Source organism: Salmo salar, chromosome 01 (assembly GCF_965601325.2).
Source record: "Salmo salar chromosome 01, fSalSal1, whole genome shotgun sequence".
In the NCBI taxonomy this organism is placed as follows: Eukaryota; Metazoa; Chordata; class Actinopteri; order Salmoniformes; family Salmonidae; genus Salmo; species Salmo salar.
Genome location: NC_138291.1, coordinates 5,316,379 through 5,342,191, shown reverse-complemented (window position 1 = coordinate 5,342,191; position 25,813 = coordinate 5,316,379). Strand labels below are relative to the sequence as shown.

At 48.1% G+C, this 25,813-nt stretch overlaps 1 protein-coding gene across 1 annotated transcript in view; it reads left to right on the top strand.

Annotated features, from left to right (window-relative positions):
• pcnx1 (pecanex 1) overlaps positions 1-25,813 on the top strand; it is a 179,663-nt gene that overhangs the window by 81,289 nt on the left and 72,561 nt on the right. Inside the window, 3 exon segments of the mRNA XM_045707680.2 lie at positions 13,755-13,860; positions 14,412-14,454; positions 18,856-20,736. Coding sequence (XP_045563636.2) covers positions 13,755-13,860; positions 14,412-14,454; positions 18,856-20,736 — 2,030 coding nt within the window.

The window sequence follows — 25,813 nt, the reverse complement described above, 5'->3', positions numbered from 1 at the left end:
CACTACAGCAGTAGCTGAGTCAGTGTATTACCCTCCACCACATCAGTAGCTGAGTCAGTGTATTACCCTCCACCACATCAGTAGCTGAGTCAGTGTATTACCCTCCACCACATCAGTAGCTGAGTCAGTGTATTACCCTCCACCACATGAGTGTATTACCCTCCACTACAGCAGTAGCTGAGTCAGTGTATTACCCTCCACCACAGCAGTGTATTACCCTCCACCACATCAGTGTATTACCCTCCACCACAGCAGTAGCTGAGTCAGTGTATTACCCTCCACCACAGCAGTGTATTACCCTCCACTACAGCAGTGGCTGAGTCAGTGTATTACCCTCCACTACAGCAGTAGCTGAGTCAGTGTATTACCCTCCACCACAGCAGTGGCTGAGTCAGTGTATTACCCTCCACCACAGCAGTGTATTACCCTCCACTACAGCAGTAGCTGAGTCAGTGTATTACCCTCCACCACAGCAGTGTATTACCCTCCACTACATCAGTAGCTGAGTCAGTGTATTACCCTCCACTACAGTAGTAGCTGAGTCAGTGTATTACCCTCTACTACAGCAGTAGCTGAGTCAGTGTATTACCCTCCAGCACATCAGTAGCTGAGTCAGTGTATTACCCTCCACTGCATCAGTAGCTGAGTCAGTGTATTACCCTACACTACAGCAGTTTATTACCCTCCACCACATAAGTAGCTTAGTCAGTGTATTACCCTCCACCACAGCAGTGTATTACCCTCCACCACAGCAGTGTATTACCCTCCACCACAGCAGTGTATTACCCTCCACCACAGCAGTGTATTACCCTCCACCACAGCAGTGTATTACCCTCCACCACAGCAGTGTATTACCCTCCACTACAGCAGTGTATTACCCTCCACCACAGCAGTGTATTACCCTCCACCACAGCAGTGTATTACCCTCCACCACAGCAGTGTATTACCCTCCACCACAGCAGTGTATTACCCTCCACTACATCAGTAGCTGAGTCAGTGTATTACCCTCCACTACAGCAGTAGCTGAGTCTGTGTATTACCCTCCACTACAGCAGTAGCTGAGTCAGTGTATTACCCTCCACTACAGCAGTGGCTGAGTCAGTGTATTACCCTAACACTACAGCAGTGGCTGAGTCAGTGTATTACCCTCCACTACAGCAGTGGCTGAGTCAGTGTATTACCCTCCACTACAGCAGTGGCTGAGTCAGTGTATTACCCTCCACCACAGCAGTGTATTACCCTCCACTACATCAGTAGCTGAGTCAGTGTATTACCCTCCACTACATCAGTAGCTGAGTCAGTGTATTACCCTCCACTACAGCAGTAGCTGAGTCTGTGTATTACCCTCCACTACAGCAGTAGCTGAGTCAGTGTATTACCCTCCACTACAGCAGTGGCTGAGTCAGTGTATTACCCTCCACTACAGCAGTGGCTGAGTCAGTGTATTACCCTCCACTACAGCAGTGGCTGAGTCAGTGTATTACCCTCCACTACAGCAGTGGCTGAGTCAGTGTATTACCCTCCACTACAGCAGTGTATTACCCTCCACCACATCAGCGTATTACCCTCCACCACATCAGCGTATTACCCTCCACTACATCAGTGTATTACCCTCCACCACAGCAGTGTATTACCCTCCACTACATCAGTAGCTGAGTCAGTGTATTACCCTCCACCACAGCAGTAGCTGAGTCAGTGTATTACCCTCCACCACAGCAGTAGCTGAGTCAGTGTATTACCCTCCACTACAGCAGTGTATTACCCTCCACTACATCAGTAGCTGAGTCAGTGTATTACCCTCCACCACAGCAGTAGCTGAGTCAGTGTATTACCCTCCACTACAGCAGTGTATTACCCTCCACTACATCAGTAGCTGAGTCAGTGTATTACCCTCCACTACAGCAGTAGCTGAGTCAGTGTATTACCCTCCACCACAGCAGTGTATTACCCTCCACTACATCAGTAGCTGAGTCAGTGTATTACCCTCCACTACATCAGTAGCTGAGTCAGTGTATTACCCTCCACTACAGCAGTAGCTGAGTCAGTGTATTACCCTCCACCACATCAGTAGCTGAGTCAGTGTATTACCCTCCACCACATCAGTAGCTGAGTCAGTGTATTACCCTCCACCACATCAGTAGCTGAGTCAGTGTATTACCCTCCACCACATGAGTGTATTACCCTCCACTACAGCAGTAGCTGAGTCAGTGTATTACCCTCCACCACAGCAGTGTATTACCCTCCACCACATCAGTAGCTGAGTCAGTGTATTACCCTCCACCACATCAGTGTATTACCCTCCACCACAGCAGTAGCTGAGTCAGTGTATTACCCTCCACCACAGCAGTGTATTACCCTCCACTACAGCAGTGGCTGAGTCAGTGTATTACCCTCCACTACAGCAGTAGCTGAGTCAGTGTATTACCCTCCACCACAGCAGTGGCTGAGTCAGTGTATTACCCTCCACCACAGCAGTGTATTACCCTCCACTACAGCAGTAGCTGAGTCAGTGTATTACCCTCCACCACAGCAGTGTATTACCCTCCACTACATCAGTAGCTGAGTCAGTGTATTACCCTCCACTACAGTAGTAGCTGAGTCAGTGTATTACCCTCTACTACAGCAGTAGCTGAGTCAGTGTATTACCCTCCAGCACATCAGTAGCTGAGTCAGTGTATTACCCTCCACTACAGCAGTAGCTGAGTCAGTGTATTACCCTCCACTGCATCAGTAGCTGAGTCAGTGTATTACCCTACACTACAGCAGTTTATTACCCTCCACCACATAAGTAGCTTAGTCAGTGTATTACCCTCCACCACAGCAGTGTATTACCCTCCACCACAGCAGTGTATTACCCTCCACCACAGCAGTGTATTACCCTCCACCACAGCAGTGTATTACCCTCCACCACAGCAGTGTATTACCCTCCACTACAGCAGTGTATTACCCTCCACCACAGCAGTGTATTACCCTCCACCACAGCAGTGTATTACCCTCCACCACAGCAGTGTATTACCCTCCACCACAGCAGTGTATTACCCTCCACCACAGCAGTGTATTACCCTCCACTACATCAGTAGCTGAGTCAGTGTATTACCCTCCACCACAGCAGTGTATTACCCTCCACTACATCAGTAGCTGAGTCAGTGTATTACCCTCCACTACATCAGTAGCTGAGTCAGTGTATTACCCTCCACTACAGCAGTAGCTGAGTCTGTGTATTACCCTCCACTACAGCAGTAGCTGAGTCAGTGTATTACCCTCCACTACAGCAGTGGCTGAGTCAGTGTATTACCCTCCACTACAGCAGTGGCTGAGTCAGTGTATTACCCTCCACTACAGCAGTGGCTGAGTCAGTGTATTACCCTCCACTACAGCAGTGGCTGAGTCAGTGTATTACCCTCCACTACAGCAGTGTATTACCCTCCACCACATCAGCGTATTACCCTCCACCACATCAGCGTATTACCCTCCACCACATCAGCGTATTACCCTCCACTACATCAGTGTATTACCCTCCACCACAGCAGTGTATTACCCTCCACTACATCAGTAGCTGAGTCAGTGTATTACCCTCCACTACAGCAGTAGCTGTGTCAGTGTATTACCCTCCACTACAGCAGTGTATTACCCTCCACCACAGCAGTAGCTGACTCAGTGTATTACCTTCCACCACAGCAGTGTATTACCCTCCACTACAGCAGTAGCTGAGTCTGTGTATTACCCTCCACTACAGCAGTAGCTGAGTCTGTGTATTACCCTCCACTACATCAGTAGCTGAGTCAGTGTATTACCCTCCACTACATCAGTAGCTGAGTCAGTGTATTACCCTCCACTACAGCAGTGTATTACCCTCCACTACAGCAGTAGCTGAGTCAGTGTATTACCCTCCACTACAGCAGTGTATTACCCTCCACTACAGCAGTGTATTACCCTCCACTACAGCAGTGTATTACCCTCCACTACAGCAGTGTATTACCCTCCACTACAGCAGTGTATTACCCTCCACTACAGCAGTGTATTACCCTCCACTACAGCAGTGTATTACCCTCCACTACAGCAGTGTATTACCCTCCACTACAGCAGTGTATTACCCTCCACTACAGCAGTGTATTACCCTCCACTACAGCAGTGTATTACCCTCCACTACAGCAGTGTATTACCCTCCACTACAGCAGTGTATTACCCTCCACTACAGCAGTGTATTACCCTCCACTACGGCAGTAGCTGAGTCAGTGTATTACCCTCCACTACAGCAGTAGCTGAGTCAGTGTATTACCCTCCACTACAGCAGTAGCTGAGTCTGTGTATTACCCTCCACTACAGCAGTAGCTGAGTCTGTGTATTACCCTCCACTACAGCAGTAGCTGAGTCAGTGTATTACCCTCCACTACATCAGTAGCTGAGTCAGTGTATTACCCTCCACTACGGCAGTAGCTGAGTCAGTGTATTACCCTCCACTACGGCAGTAGCTGAGTCAGTGTATTACCCTCCACTACGGCAGTAGCTGAGTCAGTGTATTACCCTCCACTACAGCAGTAGCTGAGTCAGTGTATTACCCTCCACTACAGCAGTGTATTACCCTCCACTACATCAGTAGCTGAGTCAGTGTATTACCCTCCACCACAGCAGTAGCTGAGTCAGTGTATTACCCTCCACTACAGCAGTGTATTACCCTCCACTACATCAGTAGCTGAGTCAGTGTATTACCCTCCACTACAGCAGTAGCTGAGTCAGTGTATTACCCTCCACCACAGCAGTGTATTACCCTCCACTACATCAGTAGCTGAGTCAGTGTATTACCCTCCACTACATCAGTAGCTGAGTCAGTGTATTACCCTCCACTACAGCAGTAGCTGAGTCAGTGTATTACCCTCCACCACATCAGTAGCTGAGTCAGTGTATTACCCTCCACCACATCAGTAGCTGAGTCAGTGTATTACCCTCCACCACATCAGTAGCTGAGTCAGTGTATTACCCTCCACCACATGAGTGTATTACCCTCCACTACAGCAGTAGCTGAGTCAGTGTATTACCCTCCACCACAGCAGTGTATTACCCTCCACCACATCAGTAGCTGAGTCAGTGTATTACCCTCCACCACATCAGTGTATTACCCTCCACCACAGCAGTAGCTGAGTCAGTGTATTACCCTCCACCACAGCAGTGTATTACCCTCCACTACAGCAGTGGCTGAGTCAGTGTATTACCCTCCACTACAGCAGTAGCTGAGTCAGTGTATTACCCTCCACCACAGCAGTGGCTGAGTCAGTGTATTACCCTCCACCACAGCAGTGTATTACCCTCCACTACAGCAGTAGCTGAGTCAGTGTATTACCCTCCACTACAGCAGTTTATTACCCTCCACTACATCAGTAGCTGAGTCAGTGTATTACCCTCCACTACAGCAGTAGCTGAGTCAGTGTATTACCCTCCACTACAGCAGTAGCTGAGTCAGTGTATTACCCTCCACTACGGCAGTAGCTGAGTCAGTGTATTACCCTCCACTACGGCAGTAGCTGAGTCAGTGTATTACCCTCCACTACAGCAGTAGCTGAGTCAGTGTATTACCCTCCACTACAGCAGTGTATTACCCTCCACTACATCAGTAGCTGAGTCAGTGTATTACCCTCCACCACAGCAGTAGCTGAGTCAGTGTATTACCCTCCACTACAGCAGTGTATTACCCTCCACTACATCAGTAGCTGAGTCAGTGTATTACCCTCCACTACAGCAGTAGCTGAGTCAGTGTATTACCCTCCACCACAGCAGTGTATTACCCTCCACTACATCAGTAGCTGAGTCAGTGTATTACCCTCCACTACATCAGTAGCTGAGTCAGTGTATTACCCTCCACTACAGCAGTAGCTGAGTCAGTGTATTACCCTCCACCACATCAGTAGCTGAGTCAGTGTATTACCCTCCACCACATCAGTAGCTGAGTCAGTGTATTACCCTCCACCACATCAGTAGCTGAGTCAGTGTATTACCCTCCACCACATGAGTGTATTACCCTCCACTACAGCAGTAGCTGAGTCAGTGTATTACCCTCCACCACAGCAGTGTATTACCCTCCACCACATCAGTAGCTGAGTCAGTGTATTACCCTCCACCACATCAGTGTATTACCCTCCACCACAGCAGTAGCTGAGTCAGTGTATTACCCTCCACCACAGCAGTGTATTACCCTCCACTACAGCAGTGGCTGAGTCAGTGTATTACCCTCCACTACAGCAGTAGCTGAGTCAGTGTATTACCCTCCACCACAGCAGTGGCTGAGTCAGTGTATTACCCTCCACCACAGCAGTGTATTACCCTCCACTACAGCAGTAGCTGAGTCAGTGTATTACCCTCCACCACAGCAGTGTATTACCCTCCACTACATCAGTAGCTGAGTCAGTGTATTACCCTCCACTACAGTAGTAGCTGAGTCAGTGTATTACCCTCTACTACAGCAGTAGCTGAGTCAGTGTATTACCCTCCAGCACATCAGTAGCTGAGTCAGTGTATTACCCTCCACTACAGCAGTAGCTGAGTCAGTGTATTACCCTCCACTGCATCAGTAGCTGAGTCAGTGTATTACCCTACACTACAGCAGTTTATTACCCTCCACCACATAAGTAGCTTAGTCAGTGTATTACCCTCCACCACAGCAGTGTATTACCCTCCACCACAGCAGTGTATTACCCTCCACCACAGCAGTGTATTACCCTCCACCACAGCAGTGTATTACCCTCCACCACAGCAGTGTATTACCCTCCACCACAGCAGTGTATTACCCTCCACCACAGCAGTGTATTACCCTCCACTACAGCAGTGTATTACCCTCCACCACAGCAGTGTATTACCCTCCACCACAGCAGTGTATTACCCTCCACCACAGCAGTGTATTACCCTCCACCACAGCAGTGTATTACCCTCCACTACATCAGTAGCTGAGTCAGTGTATTACCCTCCACCACAGCAGTGTATTACCCTCCACTACATCAGTAGCTGAGTCAGTGTATTACCCTCCACTACATCAGTAGCTGAGTCAGTGTATTACCCTCCACTACAGCAGTAGCTGAGTCTGTGTATTACCCTCCACTACAGCAGTAGCTGAGTCAGTGTATTACCCTCCACTACAGCAGTGGCTGAGTCAGTGTATTACCCTCCACTACAGCAGTGGCTGAGTCAGTGTATTACCCTCCACTACAGCAGTGGCTGAGTCAGTGTATTACCCTCCACTACAGCAGTGGCTGAGTCAGTGTATTACCCTCCACTACAGCAGTGTATTACCCTCCACCACATCAGCGTATTACCCTCCACCACATCAGCGTATTACCCTCCACCACATCAGCGTATTACCCTCCACTACATCAGTGTATTACCCTCCACCACAGCAGTGTATTACCCTCCACTACATCAGTAGCTGAGTCAGTGTATTACCCTCCACTACAGCAGTGTATTACCCTCCACCACAGCAGTAGCTGACTCAGTGTATTACCTTCCACCACAGCAGTGTATTACCCTCCACTACAGCAGTAGCTGAGTCTGTGTATTACCCTCCACTACAGCAGTAGCTGAGTCTGTGTATTACCCTCCACTACATCAGTAGCTGAGTCAGTGTATTACCCTCCACTACATCAGTAGCTGAGTCAGTGTATTACCCTCCACTACAGCAGTGTATTACCCTCCACTACAGCAGTAGCTGAGTCAGTGTATTACCCTCCACTACAGCAGTGTATTACCCTCCACTACAGCAGTGTATTACCCTCCACTACAGCAGTGTATTACCCTCCACTACAGCAGTGTATTACCCTCCACTACAGCAGTGTATTACCCTCCACTACAGCAGTGTATTACCCTCCACTACAGCAGTGTATTACCCTCCACTACAGCAGTGTATTACCCTCCACTACAGCAGTGTATTACCCTCCACTACAGCAGTGTATTACCCTCCACTACAGCAGTGTATTACCCTCCACTACAGCAGTGTATTACCCTCCACTACGGCAGTAGCTGAGTCAGTGTATTACCCTCCACTACAGCAGTAGCTGAGTCAGTGTATTACCCTCCACTACAGCAGTAGCTGAGTCTGTGTATTACCCTCCACTACAGCAGTAGCTGAGTCTGTGTATTACCCTCCACTACAGCAGTTTATTACCCTCCACTACATCAGTAGCTGAGTCAGTGTATTACCCTCCACTACAGCAGTAGCTGAGTCAGTGTATTACCCTCCACTACGGCAGTAGCTGAGTCAGTGTATTACCCTCCACTACGGCAGTAGCTGAGTCAGTGTATTACCCTCCACTACGGCAGTAGCTGAGTCAGTGTATTACCCTCCACTACAGCAGTAGCTGAGTCAGTGTATTACCCTCCACCACAGCAGTGTATTACCCTCCACTACATCAGTAGCTGAGTCAGTGTATTACCCTCCACTACATCAGTAGCTGAGTCAGTGTATTACCCTCCACTACAGCAGTAGCTGAGTCAGTGTATTACCCTCCACCACATCAGTAGCTGAGTCAGTGTATTACCCTCCACCACATCAGTAGCTGAGTCAGTGTATTACCCTCCACCACATCAGTAGCTGAGTCAGTGTATTACCCTCCACCACATGAGTGTATTACCCTCCACTACAGCAGTAGCTGAGTCAGTGTATTACCCTCCACCACAGCAGTGTATTACCCTCCACCACATCAGTAGCTGAGTCAGTGTATTACCCTCCACCACATCAGTGTATTACCCTCCACCACAGCAGTAGCTGAGTCAGTGTATTACCCTCCACCACAGCAGTGTATTACCCTCCACTACAGCAGTGGCTGAGTCAGTGTATTACCCTCCACTACAGCAGTAGCTGAGTCAGTGTATTACCCTCCACCACAGCAGTGGCTGAGTCAGTGTATTACCCTCCACCACAGCAGTGTATTACCCTCCACTACAGCAGTAGCTGAGTCAGTGTATTACCCTCCACCACAGCAGTGTATTACCCTCCACTACATCAGTAGCTGAGTCAGTGTATTACCCTCCACTACAGTAGTAGCTGAGTCAGTGTATTACCCTCTACTACAGCAGTAGCTGAGTCAGTGTATTACCCTCCAGCACATCAGTAGCTGAGTCAGTGTATTACCCTCCACTACAGCAGTAGCTGAGTCAGTGTATTACCCTCCACTGCATCAGTAGCTGAGTCAGTGTATTACCCTACACTACAGCAGTTTATTACCCTCCACCACATAAGTAGCTTAGTCAGTGTATTACCCTCCACCACAGCAGTGTATTACCCTCCACCACAGCAGTGTATTACCCTCCACCACAGCAGTGTATTACCCTCCACCACAGCAGTGTATTACCCTCCACCACAGCAGTGTATTACCCTCCACCACAGCAGTGTATTACCCTCCACTACAGCAGTGTATTACCCTCCACCACAGCAGTGTATTACCCTCCACCACAGCAGTGTATTACCCTCCACCACAGCAGTGTATTACCCTCCACCACAGCAGTGTATTACCCTCCACTACATCAGTAGCTGAGTCAGTGTATTACCCTCCACCACAGCAGTGTATTACCCTCCACTACATCAGTAGCTGAGTCAGTGTATTACCCTCCACTACATCAGTAGCTGAGTCAGTGTATTACCCTCCACTACAGCAGTAGCTGAGTCTGTGTATTACCCTCCACTACAGCAGTAGCTGAGTCAGTGTATTACCCTCCACTACAGCAGTGGCTGAGTCAGTGTATTACCCTCCACTACAGCAGTGGCTGAGTCAGTGTATTACCCTCCACTACAGCAGTGGCTGAGTCAGTGTATTACCCTCCACTACAGCAGTGTATTACCCTCCACCACATCAGCGTATTACCCTCCACCACATCAGCGTATTACCCTCCACCACATCAGCGTATTACCCTCCACCACATCAGCGTATTACCCTCCACTACATCAGTGTATTACCCTCCACCACAGCAGTGTATTACCCTCCACTACATCAGTAGCTGAGTCAGTGTATTACCCTCCACTACAGCAGTAGCTGTGTCAGTGTATTACCCTCCACTACAGCAGTGTATTACCCTCCACCACAGCAGTAGCTGACTCAGTGTATTACCTTCCACCACAGCAGTGTATTACCCTCCACTACAGCAGTAGCTGAGTCTGTGTATTACCCTCCACTACAGCAGTAGCTGAGTCTGTGTATTACCCTCCACTACATCAGTAGCTGAGTCAGTGTATTACCCTCCACTACATCAGTAGCTGAGTCAGTGTATTACCCTCCACTACAGCAGTGTATTACCCTCCACTACAGCAGTAGCTGAGTCAGTGTATTACCCTCCACTACAGCAGTGTATTACCCTCCACTACAGCAGTGTATTACCCTCCACTACAGCAGTGTATTACCCTCCACTACAGCAGTGTATTACCCTCCACTACAGCAGTGTATTACCCTCCACTACAGCAGTGTATTACCCTCCACTACAGCAGTGTATTACCCTCCACTACAGCAGTGTATTACCCTCCACTACAGCAGTGTATTACCCTCCACTACAGCAGTGTATTACCCTCCACTACAGCAGTGTATTACCCTCCACTACGGCAGTAGCTGAGTCAGTGTATTACCCTCCACTACAGCAGTAGCTGAGTCTGTGTATTACCCTCCACTACAGCAGTAGCTGAGTCTGTGTATTACCCTCCACTACAGCAGTTTATTACCCTCCACTACATCAGTAGCTGAGTCAGTGTATTACCCTCCACTACAGCAGTAGCTGAGTCAGTGTATTACCCTCCACTACAGCAGTAGCTGAGTCAGTGTATTACCCTCCACTACGGCAGTAGCTGAGTCAGTGTATTACCCTCCACTACGGCAGTAGGGCGTGACCCCCCCGGCGTGCGAGTCGTGATTACCCTCCACTACAGCAGTAGCTGAGTCAGTGTATTACCCTCCACTACAGCAGTGTATTACCCTCCACTACAGCAGTAGCTGAGTCAGTGTATTACCCTCCACTACAGCAGTAGCTGAGTTAGTGGGCCTGCTATTTGCTAAAATAGTCTGAGCTTCAAGTGTCTCAACTGACAACATTGTCGCCTGGAACTGATCATTTGAATCTACAGTAGGCATAAGCTATTACTGTAAAGGGCAGTGATTGGGGACATTGCCCTGTGTAGGGTGCAGTCTTTCAGATGGGACGTTAAACAGACGTCCTGACTCTCTGTGGTCACTAAAGATCCCATGGTTCTTATTGTAAGAGTAGGGGTGTTAACTCCGGTGTCCTGGCTAAATTCCCAATCTGTCACTCATACCATCATGGTCACCTAATCATCCCAACTTCCAATTGGCTCATTCCTTCCCCCTCCTCTCCCCTGTAACTATTCCCCAGGTCGTTGCTGTAAATGAGGATGTGTTCTCAGTCAACTTACCTGGGTTAAAAAAAGAAAGAAAGAAATACAGTATATTAGAGCCATTTTTACAGAAAGCTTCCAATTACAGTTAATAACAGTATTTTTCAGCTTTATACCCACAATGCAGTGCAATCGGCAGTATCAATGCTATAAAACACATGTACTGTATTTTACTGTGCATTCTACAGTGTTTTACTGTTGAAATTGCAAGTGTTAGTGTAGGCAGGCTTCAGTGTGTCACTCACCACTTTGCGACGAGCTGGAGGCAGTATGCATTTTGAAAACGTACACTTATTTGTTTGAAACCTGAACGTTTTATTTCATATTATAAGGGGATGTCCTACCTTGCATCAAAGTAGCCTAGCAAAAATTATTTTATGAAGACTTAAATATGCAATTGAAACCCAGTAGCATATATATATATATATATATATATATATATATATATATATATATATATATATTTTTTTTTTTTTTTTTTTTAATTTTTCACCGTTATTTAACCAGGTAGGCCAGTTGAGAACAAGTTCTCATTTACAACTGCGACCTGGCCAAGATAAAGCAAAGCAGCGCGACACATACAACAACACAGAGTTACACATGGAATAAACAAACATAGTCAATAACACAATAGAAAAAGTCTATATACAGTGTGAGCAAATGAGGTAGGATAAGAGAGGTAAGGCAATAAATAGGCCATAGTGGCGAAATAATTACAATATAGCAATTAAACACTGGAGTGATAGATGTGCAGAAGATGAGTGTGCAAGTAGAGATACTGGGGTGCAAAGGAGCAAGATAAATAAGTGTGGGGATGAGGTAGTTGGATGGGCTATTTACAGATGGGCTATGTACAGGTGCAGTGATCTGTGAGCTGCTCTGACAGCTGATGCTTAAAGTTAGTGAGGGAGATATGAGTCTCCAGCTTCAGTGATTTTTGCAGTTCGTTCAAGTCATTGGCAGCAGAGAACTGGAAGGAAAGGCGGCCAAAGGAGGAATTGGCTTTGGGGGTGACCAGTGAAATATACCTGCAGGAGTGCGTGCTACAGGTGGGTGCTGCTATGGTGACCAGTGAGCTGAGATAAGGCGGAGCTTTACCTAGCAGAGACTTGTAGATGACCTGGAGCCAGTGGGTATGGCGCCGAATATGAAGCGAGGGCCAGCCAACGAGAGCGTACAGGTCGCAGTGGTGGGTAGTATATGGGGCTTTGGTGACAAAACGGATGGCACTGTGATAGACTGCATCCAATTTGTTGAGTAGGGTATTGGAGGCTATTTTGTAAATGACATCGCCGAAGTCAAGGATCGGTAGGATAGTCAGTCTTACGAGGGTATGTTTGGCAGCATGAGTGAAGGAGGCTTTGTTGCGAAATAGAAAGCCAATTCTAGATGTAATTTTGGATTGGAGATGCTTAATGTGAGTCTGGAAGGAGAGTTTACAGTCTAACCAGACACCTAGGTATTTGTACTTGTCCACATATTCTAAGTCAGAACCGTCCAGAGTAGTGATGCTGGATGGGCGGGCAGGTGCGGGCAGCGATCGGTTGAAGAGCATGCATTTAGTTTTACTAGCATTTAGAGCAGTTGGAGGTTCATTTGGTTTTCAAGACAACTTTCTTTCTTTCTTTGTCCAGTAGCCAAACTTCAATCCTAGTCATATTAGCAACCCGTGATAGTTGTTGCATCTTTAGATCTCCCTTCTTTCTTGTCACGTGAAACCGCTCGCATGTACAGTGCTCTTTCGTGCACAGTGTTTTACCACTAATTGCATTGTGGAACAAACATTAGGGTGTATCTTTTACTGCCTGGTGTACATTGCTGTGCTTATAAATATAAATATAAATAAATAATAGTTTTTAAGCTTAACATTCTGATCTGTTGGATCAGCCTCATTGTTTTTTAACAGGTTTTGTTTTGGTGTAGGCTAGGCGTGCCTACTGGTTGTATGAATATGGGATTTATCTTCCCACAACTTTTTTTTAGAGTCTGTTTGGAATAATCTATTTCTTTCTCGACAAGCTGACCAATAGAATAGGTCAACGTTTCTACTAGGGGAACAACAGTAGGTTGACACAGGCTAGTGATGTCGCTGGTTGTTACTGGTCTTGTTGGCTGAGGGGAAAGTCAATGTTGGACAGTTACTCTTTAACGTCTTCAAAGTGCACATCAGAATTCGGTAAGAAGGACGTCACTCTGTGGAATCCTGGAGATGCATGTTGTGTTAAGATGAATGACCATCTCATTCTGAGCACTCTGATCAGGTTACACACTCAATTCACATGAGTCAATGTATCAAATATCCCGTTCATTAAAATGCTTCTGGTCAAATGGCCATTACTGCGTTTTCCTAATGGAAACGTGTGTGTGTGTGTGTGTGTAGGGACCCTGGTGGGGGTCTAGAGATGGCAGACTTCATTCGAGAGGAGACTCCACCTGTAGACTGCAGCTCCAGAAACTCTTATACAGGGATGGACTCCAGTCACCAGGTGAGATGGACTGGATGGACTCCAGTCACCAGGTGAGATGGACTGGATGGACTCCAGTCACCAGGTGAGATGGACTGGATGGACTCCAGTCACCAGGTGAGATGGACTGGATGGACTCCAGTCACCAGGTGAGACAGAATGTTGGGATGGACTCCAGTCACCAGGTGAGATGGACTGGATGGACTCCAGTCACCAGGTGAGACAGAATGTTGGGATGGACTCCAGTCACCAGGTGAGACAGAATGTTGGGATGGACTCCAGTCACCAGGTGAGACAGAATGTTGGGATGGACTCCAGTCACCAGGTGAGATGGACTGGATGGACTCCAGTCACCAGGTGAGATGGACTGGATGGAGCCCACAGCCTTATTTCCATTGTGGTCCTCCTAAGATGTTATATTTTTCAACATTTTTAAGTTGTCAAGTAAATCCAATACTGTAGGTTATTTTTTTGACATGTTGAAAACTTGACTGATCTAGGAAGGTATTGTTTTATGTCATGTCTCTTGTTATGTCTAAGTAGCTGTCCTCCCACCTTTTCCGTTCGTTCAGATTGCGTCCACCAACGGTCATGGAGGAACCACTACAGCCAAAGGTAACAGCTACCGCCGCTCTCGTCCTCATCCTAGTACACCTGATTGGTTCCAACGAGTGTGTGAGGCGACAGCTTGTTGTGCAATGTATTTACCTGATATTACGAGAAGAGCATTTGAAAGGCGTCCAAACTAATCTCAGCCTTCTTCAGTTGGGGTTTTCTGCAAGTCATGACACGCATGGGTACGAAAAAAATAGGGTGAAAAACGAGAGTTGTATGGTTTGTCCTGTAGAGTTGTATGGTTTGTCCTGTAGAGTTGTATGGTTTGTCCTGTAGAGTTGTATGGTTTGTCCTGTAGAGTTGTATGGTTTGTCCTGTAGAGTTGTATGGTTTGTCCTGTAGAGTTGTATGGTTTGTCCTCTGTAGAGTTGTATGGTTTGTCCTCTGTAGAGTTGTATGGTTTGTCCTCTGTAGAGTTGTATGGTTTGTCCTCTGTAGAGTTGTATGGTTTGTCCTCTGTAGAGTTGTATGGTTTGTCCTGTAGAGTTGTATGGTTTGTCCTGTAGAGTTGTATGGTTTGTCCTGTAGAGTTGTATGGTTTGTCCTCTGTAGAGTTGTATGGTTTGTCCTTATGTAGAGTTGTATGGTTTGTCCTGTAGAGTTGTATGGTTTGTCCTGTAGAGTTGTATGGTTTGTCCTGTAGAGTTGTATGGTTTGTCCTGTAGAGTTGTATGGTTTGTCCTCCTGTAGAGTTGTATGGTTTGTCCTCCTGTAGAGTTGTATGGTTTGTCCTCCTGTAGAGTTGTATGGTTTGTCCTCTGTAGAGTTGTATGGTTTGTCCTCTGTAGAGTTGTATGGTTTGTCCTGTAGAGTTGTATGGTTTGTCCTCCTGTAGAGTTGTATGGTTTGTCCTCCTGTAGAGTTGTATGGTTTGTCCTCCTGTAGAGTTGTATGGTTTGTCCTCCTGTAGAGTTGTATGGTTTGTCCTCCTGTAGAGTTGTATGGTTTGTCCTCTGTAGAGTTGTATGGTTTGTCCTCTGTAGAGTTGTATGGTTTGTCCTCTGTAGAGTTGTATGGTTTGTCCTCTGTAGAGTTGTATGGTTTGTCCTCTGTAGAGTTGTATGGTTTGTCCTCTGTAGAGTTGTATGGTTTGTCCTCCTGTAGAGTTGTATGGTTTGTCCTCCTGTAGAGTTGTATGGTTTGTCCTCTGTAGAGTTGTATGGTTTGTCCTGTAGAGTTGTATGGTTTGTCCTCTGTAGAGTTGTATGGTTTGTCCTCTGTAGAGTTGTATGGTTTGTCCTCTGTAGAGTTGTATGGTTTGTCCTGTAGAGTTGTATGGTTTGTCCTCCTGTAGAGTTGTATGGTTTGTCCTCCTGTAGAGTTGTATGGTTTGTCCTCCTGTAGAGTTGTATGGTTTGTCCTCCTGTAGAGTTGTATGGTTTGTCCTCCTGTAGAGTTGTATGGTTTGTCCTCCTGTAGAGTTGTATGGTTTGTCCTCCTGTAGAGTTGTATGGTTTGTCCTCCTGTAGAGTTGTATGGTTTGTCCTCCTGTAGAGTTGTATGGTTTGTCCTCTGTAGAGTTGTATGGTTTGTCCTCTGTAGAGTTGTATGGTTTGTCCTCTGTAGAGTTGTATGGTTTGTCCTCTGTAGAGTTGTATGGTTTGTCCTCCTGTAGAGTTGTATGGTTTGTCCTCCTGTAGAGTTGTATGGTTTGTCCTCCTGTAGAGTTGTATGGTTTGTCCTCCTGTAGAGTTGTATGGTTTGTCCTCCTGTAGAGTTGTATGGTTTGTCCTCTGTAGAGTTGTATGGTTTGTCCTCTGTAGAGTTGTATGGTTTGTCCTCTGTAGAGTTGTATGGTTTGTCCTCTGTAGAGTTGTATGGTTTGTCCTCTGTAGAGTTGTATGGTTTGTCCTCTGTAGAGTTGTATGGTTTGTCCTCTGTAGAGTTGTATGGTTTGTCCTCTGTAGAGTTGTATGGTTTGTCCTCTGTAGAGTTGTATGGTTTGTCCTGTAGAGTTGTATGGTTTGTCCTGTAGAGTTGTATGGTTTGTCCTCCTGTAGAGTTGTATGGTTTGTCCTCCTGTAGAGTTGTATGGTTTGTCCTCCTGTAGAGTTGTATGGTTTGTCCTCCTGTAGAGTTGTATGGTTTGTCAGCCAGCCAGCCAACTAGTCAGTCACTGGTGTGGTCTGTTGAAAGACAGAGAGGGCTTTCTAGATAAATGAACCCTCTTTATTTCCAGTTGCAGTCCGGGTCCATTGGGTGGAGTGTCGGAGTGATGCGACTCTGGATCCATTGTGTGTCAGCCAGAGTGACTGCATTGTTTGAATTATTCAACATGTCCACTCAACATCATTCTAATTAGCTAGCTGTCTCATCTCTGATTGGATGGCGGAAAGAGAAGAGGCCAGAACTGAAGTTTGACCAGGGCTCTGTCCCAAATGGCTCCCTATAAAGTGAACTACCTGCAGGCCTCAAGGTCAAAAGCAGTGTACTCTATATGGAATAGTGTTCCATTTGGTACACAGCCCAGGGGCTGAGCGGTTTATTCTCCCTCCCTCCTAGCCTCAGCTTACACTGTCCATCACACAGTCTGACTTAGGTCGGGATTCAAACCCAAGTTAACACTGTCCATTACAGAGTCTGACTTAGGTCTGGATTCAAACCCAAGTTAACACTGTCCATTACAGAGTCTGACTTAGGTCGGGATTCAAACCCAAGTTAACACTGTCCATTACAGAGTCTGACTTAGGTCTGGATTCAAACCCAAGTTAACACTGTCCATTACAGAGTCTGACTTAGGTCTGGATTCAAACCCAAGTTAACACTGTCCATTACAGAGTCTGACTTAGGTCTGGATTCAAACCCAAGTTAACACTGTCCATTACAGAGTCTGACTTAGGTCTGGATTCAAACCCAAGTTAACACTGTCCATTACAGAGTCTGACTTAGGTCGGGATTCAAACCCAAGCAAATAAACAACATCTAACATGAATGTGTGCGATTTTTTTTTTTTTTAAATCTGTGTTGAACTGAATCTTGGCCTCACTCAGGGCAACAACAGAGTGAAAATCCTCTGGTCATTTTGAGAAAGAGCTCTTGTGAAATCGTGTTGTTATCGTATCTGTTGTGTTAGTTAATGTTTTCTTGGACTCGTATTTTTGGACAGTTTTTCCTCAGGAGAGAGACTTTCCTCAACACTTGAAAACAAACGAGAGCTCTGTTTTTAAACATGGTTCACGTGTTAACACGTGGCAGGGTATCTCATCTCCACAGACTGCTGTACTAGGACAGGCCAATAGAGTTAGATAGAGATGCTCTTAAAACACACTTTTACACTATGAGTTCAATTGTCTTTTTTGACTCTCAAGCTTTGTCTTTACTGTCTTTTTATATAGGACGTACAGGGAGGCAGGTAGCCTAGCGGTTAGAGCGTTGGACCAGTAACTGAAAGGTTGCTGGTTCGAATCCCCGAGCCGAGAAGGTGAAACGTCTGTGCCCTTGAGCAAGGCACTCAACCCTTATTTGCTCCAGGGGCGCGTACTATTTTGGCTGACCCTATAAAACAACAGATTCCACTGCACCTCTCCTCTCTCCGTCCCTCCTTCCTCCTCTCTCCGTCCTCCTCTCTCCGTCCCTCTGTCCTCCTCTCTCCGTCCTCCTCTCTCCGTCCCTCTGTCCTCTCTCTCCGTCCTCCTCTTTCTGTCTGTCTCCTCTCTCTCCGTCCTCCTCTTTCCGTCTCTCTCCTCTCTCTCCGTCCTCCTCTTTCCGTCTGTCTCCTCTCTCTCCGTCCTCCTCTTTCCGTCTGTCTCCTCTCTCTCCGTCCTCCTCTTTCCGTCTGTCTCCTCTCTCTCCGTCCTCCTCTTTCCGTCTGTCTCCTCTCTCTCCGTCCTCCTCTTTCCGTCTGTCTCCTCTCTCTCCGTCCTCCTCTTTCCGTCTGTCTCCTCTCTCTCCGTCCTCCTCTTTCCGTCTGTCTCCTCTTTCTGTCTCTGTCTCCTGTCTCTGTCTCCTCTGTCCGTCCCTTTCTCCGCCCCGTCCCCTCTCTCCGTCCCTCTGTCTCCTCTCTCCTTCCCTCTGTCTCCTCTCTCTGTTTTGACTCCAGGGGCAGGGGAGCCCTCAGATGACATCAGTTTGAGTCATGCTCAGCGCTGCAGCTACAATCATGATAAGGGAGAGAAGAGGGGGGACAGGCCTGATACCTTAGCCTGCACACAATGTCTAGAACAAGCAGCAAATATAGTCAGATGCTTATGTTTTAACTCAAAATTAACCAAGATCAGTGAAGAAGATGAAGGGTTAAACGCTGCTCTACAATGTGTATCTGCTCAAACACATAGAACAGATCTGAGAACAGGTCTTCACTAATTATCACATAGAACAGACCTGAGAACAGACCTGAGAACAGACCTGAGAACAGACCTGAGAACAGACCTTCACTAATTGATCTCCTTTCCTCCCCTCCAGACATGTTGTCTGACCCAAAGATTTACTGCCTTGTCTCCAGCCACTCCTTCGCCTCCATGCAGCCCTCCACCTCCCTTGGCCCCTCCGAGCTCTCCTGCGACCCCACCAACCATTGTGGCTCCGCCTCCCACCCCTTCAGCCAATCAGTGTCCTCTTGCAACACAGAGGTGTCGGCCCACGCCCCCGGGTTACACTCCCAGTCCTTCAGGAAGGAGCCTCGTACCCGGGGTCTACCCCGCACCTCCAGCTCTGCCGGATCAGCTTTCCCTGACCCCTCCCTGCCCTCAGCTGACTTCAGCCTCTACCCCCCTCCTTGGAGAGGGGGCCTGGACCCGGTGTGTGAGCTGGAAGCTGCCAGACCCCGCCGGACAGGGGCTGAAGCTGGAGGACAGGGCCAGGGGAATAGGGAGGGTGCTGCGGCTGATAGGCTCTGCCAGCATCCGGACCAGGCCTCCACTTCTGGCTGCTCCACAGCCTGCTACAGACACCAGCAGGACTCCTGCAGGCTAGGGCTGGCAGGGGAGGGGGGGTCAGGTTTGTACCAGGCCGACCAGGGTGGTGGTGGTGGGGGGAAGGTCAGTGCAGACAGCCTCCGCAGCCTGAGCACACGTAGCAGCGGCTCTACAGAGAGTTACTGCAGCGGTACGGACAGAGACACCAACAGCACTGTCAGCAGCTTCCACAGCGAGCAGACCAGCTCCACGCACGTGGAGAGTTTACTGTCCCTGTCAGGGGATGAGCAGCGTGGGACAGGGAGGGAGAGGGGAGGTGGGGAGGCTGCTGCTACTGGGCCTGGGCCCACCTCAACAGGGGAGGGCAGGACTTCTACTCTGGGGTCCAGCCTTGGTTCTAGCATCTCAAGAGGACTGAACAGCCTGCCTTCCAGGGAGGCTAATAAGAACCCCCATGCCAACGAGCTGATCGCCAAACAGCCCTCCTCCTCCTCCGCCACGTCCCCCTCGATCACCAACCCTAACCCCCCAGCCTCGGCCCAGGAGCCTCCAGCAGGCTCCTCCTACAGCAGTAGCATGAGGACCAGTGCAGATGGCTCAGCCTGCAGGGAACAGGACAGGGGGAGAGGAGACAAAGAGGACGTAAAGTCCGCCAACCTCGTCCAACGAACTTCTTCCTCCTCGGGCGCCGGGCGCAACAGCGGGCGCCGTCGGACCGGTAAGAAACGGGCGAGCAGCTTCGATGCCAGCCGCCACAGGGACTATATGTCGTTGCGTGGCATGGCCAAGCCGCGCAGTGCTGTGTTCGCTGGTGGGGGTGGGGATGAGGAATGGAGTGAAGCCAGTGACCTTAGCTGTGCCTCCAGCCTTCAGTCCACCCAATCACATCACTTCAGCACTGACTCCTCCTCCTCCACCACCTCCCACTCCTGCCACTCCCCCGAGGGACGCTACCGCGCCCTGAAAGTCAAGCACAGCCCCTCCCACAGCCACGCCCACTCCCACAGCCACTCCCACACAGCCGCCACCACCACAGCCTCCACCTCCTCCTCTTCACAGAAAGCCCAGGTCGGATATGAGGCGGGAGGAGGGAGGGTCGGGGGAAGAGGCAAGCGCCGCACCTCTGGTCGGACACCCAGCACGGGCAGCGCCAAAACCCACGCCCGGGTGCTGAGCCTGGACAGCGGCACGGCGGCGTCCGCCTGCCTTAACGAGCCCCACCGCCTGGGGGCCCCCGCCGCCGGGCTCCGACCCCTCACCACCTCCAAATCTGACCTGGAAGCCAAAGAGGGGGAGGTCCTGGACGCTGCGTCCCTATTGGGCAGGGCCTCACAGCTGGAGTCAGTAACCAGATCCAGGAATAGTCTACCCAGCCAGACAGCCTTCTCTTCAGAGCCCCTGGACGCTACCACCGCCGGCTCTTCACGAGGTGGGTACCCCGGGTTCGGGTGGGTACCCCGGGTTCGGGTGGGTACCCCGGGTTCGAGTTTAGTGGGTACCCCGGGTTCGAGTCTAGTGGGTACCCCGGGTTCGAGTCTAGTGGGTACCCCGGGTTCGAGTCTAGTGGGTATCCAGGGTTCGAGTCTAGTGGGTATCTAGGGTTAGAGTTTAGTGGGTATCCAGGGTTAGAGTTTAGTGGGTATCCAGGGTTAGAGTTTAGTGGGTATCCAGGGTTAGAGTTTAGTGGGTATCCAGGGTTAGAGATTAGTGGGTATCCAGGGTTATAGTCTAGTGGGTTTCCAGGGTTAGGGTTATAGTCTAGTGGGTTTCCAGGGTTAGAGTTTAGTGGGTTTCCAGGGTTATAGTCTAGTGGGTTTCCAGGGTTAGAGTTTAGTGGGTTTCCAGGGTTAGAGTTTAGTGGGTTTCCAGGGTTAGAGTTTAGTGGGTTTCCAGGGTTAGAGTTTAGTGGGTTTCCAGGGTTAGAGTTTAGTGGGTTTCCAGGGTTAGAGTTTAGTGGGTTTCCAGGGTTATAGTCTAGTGGGTTTCCAGGGTTAGGGTTATAGTCTAGTGGGTTTCCAGGGTTAGGGTTATAGTCTAGTGGGTATCCAGGGTTAGGGTTATAGTCTAGTGGGTATCCAGGGTTAGAGTTTAGTGGGTATCCAGGGTTAGAGTTTAGTGGGTATCCAGGGTTAGAGTTTAGTGGGTTTCCAGGGTTAGAGTTTAGTGGGTTTCCAGGGTTAGAGTTTAGTGGGTTTCCAGGGTTAGAGTTTAGTGGGTATCCAGGGTTAGAGTCTAGTGGGTATCCAGGGTTAGAGTTTAGTGGGTATCCAGGGTTAGAGTTTAGTGGGTATCCAGGGTTAGAGTTTAGTGGGTATCCAGGGTTATAGTCTAGTGGGTTTCCAGGGTTATAGTCTAGTGGGTTTCCAGGGTTAGGGTTATAGTCTAGTGGGTTTCCAGGGTTAGAGTTATAGTCTAGTGGGTTTCCAGGGTTAGAGTTATAGTCTAGTGGGTTTCCAGGGTTAGGGTTATAGTCTAGTGGGTTTCCAGGGTTAGGGTTATAGTCTAGTGGGTTTCCAGGGTTAGGGTTATAGTCTAGTGGGTTTCCAGGGTTAGGGTTATAGTCTAGTGGGTTTCCAGGGTTTGGGTTATAGTCTAGTGGGTTTCCAGGGTTAGGGTTTAGTGGGTTTCCAGGGTTAGAGTTTAGTGGGTTTCCAGGGTTAGAGTTTAGTGGGTTTCCAGGGTTAGAGTTTAGTGGGTTTCCAGGGTTAGAGTTTAGTGGGTATCCAGGGTTAGAGTTTAGTGGGTTTCCAGGGTTAGAGTTTAGTGGGTTTCCAGGGTTAGAGTTTAGTGGGTTTCCAGGGTTAGAGTTTAGTGGGTTTCCAGGGTTAGAGTTTAGTGGGTTTCCAGGGTTAGAGTTTAGTGGGTATCCAGGGTTAGAGTTTAGTGGGTTTCCAGGGTTAGAGTTTAGTGGGTTTCCAGGGTTAGAGTTTAGTGGGTATCCAGGGTTAGAGTCTAGTGGGTATCTAGGGTTAGAGTTTACTGGGTATCTAGGGTTAGAGTTTAGTGGGTTTCCAGGGTTAGAGTTTAGTGGGTTTCCAGGGTTAGAGTTTAGTGGGTTTCCAGGGTTAGAGTTTAGTGGGTTTCCAGGGTTAGGGTTACAGTTTAGTGGGTTTCCAGGGTTAGAGTTTAGTGGGTTTCCAGGGTTAGAGTTTAGTGGGTTTCCAGGGTTAGAGTTTAGTGGGTTTCCAGGGTTAGAGTTTAGTGGGTTTCCAGGGTTAGAGTTTAGTGGGTTTCCAGGGTTAGAGTTTAGTGGGTTTCCAGGGTTAGAGTTTAGTGGGTATCCAGGGTTAGAGTTTAGTGGGTTTCCAGGGTTAGAGTTTAGTGGGTTTCCAGGGTTAGAGTCTAGTGGGTATCCAGGGTTAGAGTCTAGTGGGTATCTAGGGTTAGAGTTTACTGGGTATCTAGGGTTAGAGTTTAGTGGGTTTCCAGGGTTAGAGTTTAGTGGGTTTCCAGGGTTAGGGTTATAGTCTAGTGGGTTTCCAGGGTTAGGGTTACAGTTTAGTGGGTTTCCAGGGTTAGAGTTTAGTGGGTTTCCAGGGTTAGAGTTTAGTGGGTTTCCAGGGTTAGAGTTTAGTGGGTTTCCAGGGTTCGAGTTTAGTGGGTTTCCAGGGTTAGAGTTTAGTGGGTTTCCAGGGCTAGAGTTTAGTGGGTATCCAGGGTTAGGGCTAGAGTTTAGTGGGTATCCAGGGTTAGGGTTAGAGTCTAGTGGGTATCCAGAGTTAGGGTTAGAGTCTAGTGGGTATCCAGGGTTAGAGTTTAGTGGGTATCTAGGGTTAGAATTTAGTGGGTATCTAGGGTTAGGGTTAGAATTTAGTGGGTATCTAGGGTTATAGTCTAGTGGGTATCCAGGGTTAGAGTTTAGTGAGTATCCAGGGTTAGAGTTTAGTGGGTATCCAGGGTTAGAATTTAGTGGGTATCCAGGGTTAGAGTTTAGTGGGTATCTAGGGTTAGAGTTTAGTGGGTATCTAGGGTTAGAGTTTAGTGGGTATCTAGGGTTAGAGTTTAGTGGGTATCCAGGGTTAGAGTTTATTGGGTATCCAGGGTTAGAGTCTAGTGGGTATCCAGGGTTAGGGTTATAGTTTAGTGGGTATCCAGGGTTAGAGTCTAGTGGGTATCCAGGGTTAGGGTTATTGTCTAGTGGGTATCCAGGGTTAGGGTTATTGTCTAGTGGGTATCCAGGGTTAGAGTCTAGTGGGTATCCAGGGTTAGAGTCTAGTGGGTATCCAGGGCTAGAGTCTAGTGGGTATCCAGGGCTCGGGTTTAGTGGGTATCCAGGGTTAGAGTTTAGTGGGTATCCAGGGTTAGAGTTTAGTGGGTATCTAGGGTTAGGGTTAGAGTTTAGTGAGTATTTAGGGTTAGAGTTTAGTGGGTATCCAGGGTTAAAGTCTAGTGGGTATCCAGGGTTAGAGTCTAGTGGGTATCCAGGGTTAGGGTTAGAGTTTAGTGGGTATCTAGGGTTAGGGTTAGAGTTTAGTGGGTATCCAGGGTTAGATTAGAGTTTAGTGGGTATCCAGGGTTAGAGTTTAGTGGGTATCCAGGGTTAGATTAGAGTCTAGTGGGTATCCAGGGCTCGGGTTTAGTGGGTATCCAGGGTTAGAGTCTAGTGGGTATCCAGGGTTAGAGTCTAGTGGGTATCTAGGGTTAGAGTGTAATGAGTATCCAGGGTTAGGGTCTAGTGGGTATCCAGGGTTAGGGTTATAGTTTAGTGGGTATCCAGGGTTAGGGTTATAGTTTAGTGGGTATCCAGGGTTAGAGTCTAGTGGGTATCCAGGGTTAGGGTTAGAGTTTAGTGGGTATCTAGGGTTAGGGTTAGAGTTTAGTGGGTATCCAGGGTTAGATTAGAGTTTAGTGGGTATCCAGGGTTAGAGTTTAGTGGGTATCCAGGGTTGGTGTCTAGTGGGTATCCAGGGTTAGAGTCTAGTGGGTATCCAGGGTTAGAGTTTAGTGGGTATCCAGGGTTAGAGTGTAATGAGTATCCAGGGTTAGGGTCTAGTGGGTATCCAGGGTTAGGGTTAGAGTTTAGTGGGTATCTAGGGTTAGGGTTAGAGTCTAGTGGGTATCCAGGGTTAGAGTTTAGTGGGTATCCAGTGTTAGGGTTATAGTTTAGTGGGTATCCAGGGTTAGAGTCTAGTGGGTATCCAGTGTTAGGGTTATAGTTTAGTGGGTATCCAGGGTTAGAGTCTAGTGGGTATCCAGGGTTAGGGTTTAGTGGGTATCTCGGGTTAGAGTTTAGTGGGTATCTAGGGTTAGAGTTTAGTGGGTATCTAGGGTTAGAGTTTAGTGGGTATCTAGGGTTAGAGTTTAGTGGGTATCTAGGGTTAGAGTTTAGTGGGTATCTAGGGTTAGAGTTTAGTGGGTATCTAGGGTTAGAGTTTAGTGGGTATCTAGGGTTAGAGTTTAGTGGGTATCTAGGGTTAGAGTTTAGTGGGTATCTAGGGTTAGGGTTATTGTTTAGTGGGTATCCAGGGTTAGAGTTTAGTGGGTATCCAGGGTTGGTGTCTAGTGGGTATCCAGGGTTGGTGTCTAGTGGGTATCCAGGGTTAGAGTCTAGTGGGTATCCAGGGTTAGAGTTTAGTGGGTATCCAGGGTTAGAGTGTAATGAGTATCCAGGGTTAGGGTCTAGTGGGTATCCAGGGTTAGGGTTAGAGTTTAGTGGGTATCTAGGGTTAGGGTTAGAGTCTAGTGGGTATCCAGGGTTAGAGTTTAGTGGGTATCCAGTGTTAGGGTTATAGTTTAGTGGGTATCCAGGGTTAGAGTCTAGTGGGTATCCAGTGTTAGGGTTATAGTTTAGTGGGTATCCAGGGTTAGAGTCTAGTGGGTATCCAGGGTTAGGGTTTAGTGGGTATCTCGGGTTAGAGTTTAGTGGGTATCTAGGGTTAGAGTTTAGTGGGTATCTAGGGTTAGAGTTTAGTGGGTATCTAGGGTTAGAGTTTAGTGGGTATCTAGGGTTAGAGTTTAGTGGGTATCTAGGGTTAGAGTTTAGTGGGTATCTAGGGTTAGAGTTTAGTGGGTATCTAGGGTTAGGGTTATTGTTTAGTGGGTATCCAGGGTTAGGGTTAGTGGGTATCTAGGGTTAGGGTTAGAGTTTAGTGGGTATCTAGGGTTAGGGTTAGAGTCTAGTGGGTATCCAGGGTTAGAGTCTAGTGGGTATCCAGGGTTAGAGTCTAGTGGGTATCTAGGGTTAGAGTTTAGTGGGTATCTAGGGTTAGAGTTTAGTGGGTATCTAGGGTTAGAGTTTAGTGGGTATCTAGGGTTAGAGTTTAGTGGGTATCTAGGGTTAGAGTTTAGTGGGTATCTAGGGTTAGAGTTTAGTGGGTATCTAGGGTTAGAGTTTAGTGGGTATCTAGGGTTAGGGTTATTGTTTAGTGGGTATCCAGGGTTAGAGTTTAGTGGGTATCCAGGGTTAGAGTCTAGTGGGTATCCAGGGTTAGAGTCTAGTGTGTATCCAGGGTTAGGGTCTAGTGGGTATCCAGGGTTAGAGTCTAGTGGGTATCCAGGGTTAGAGT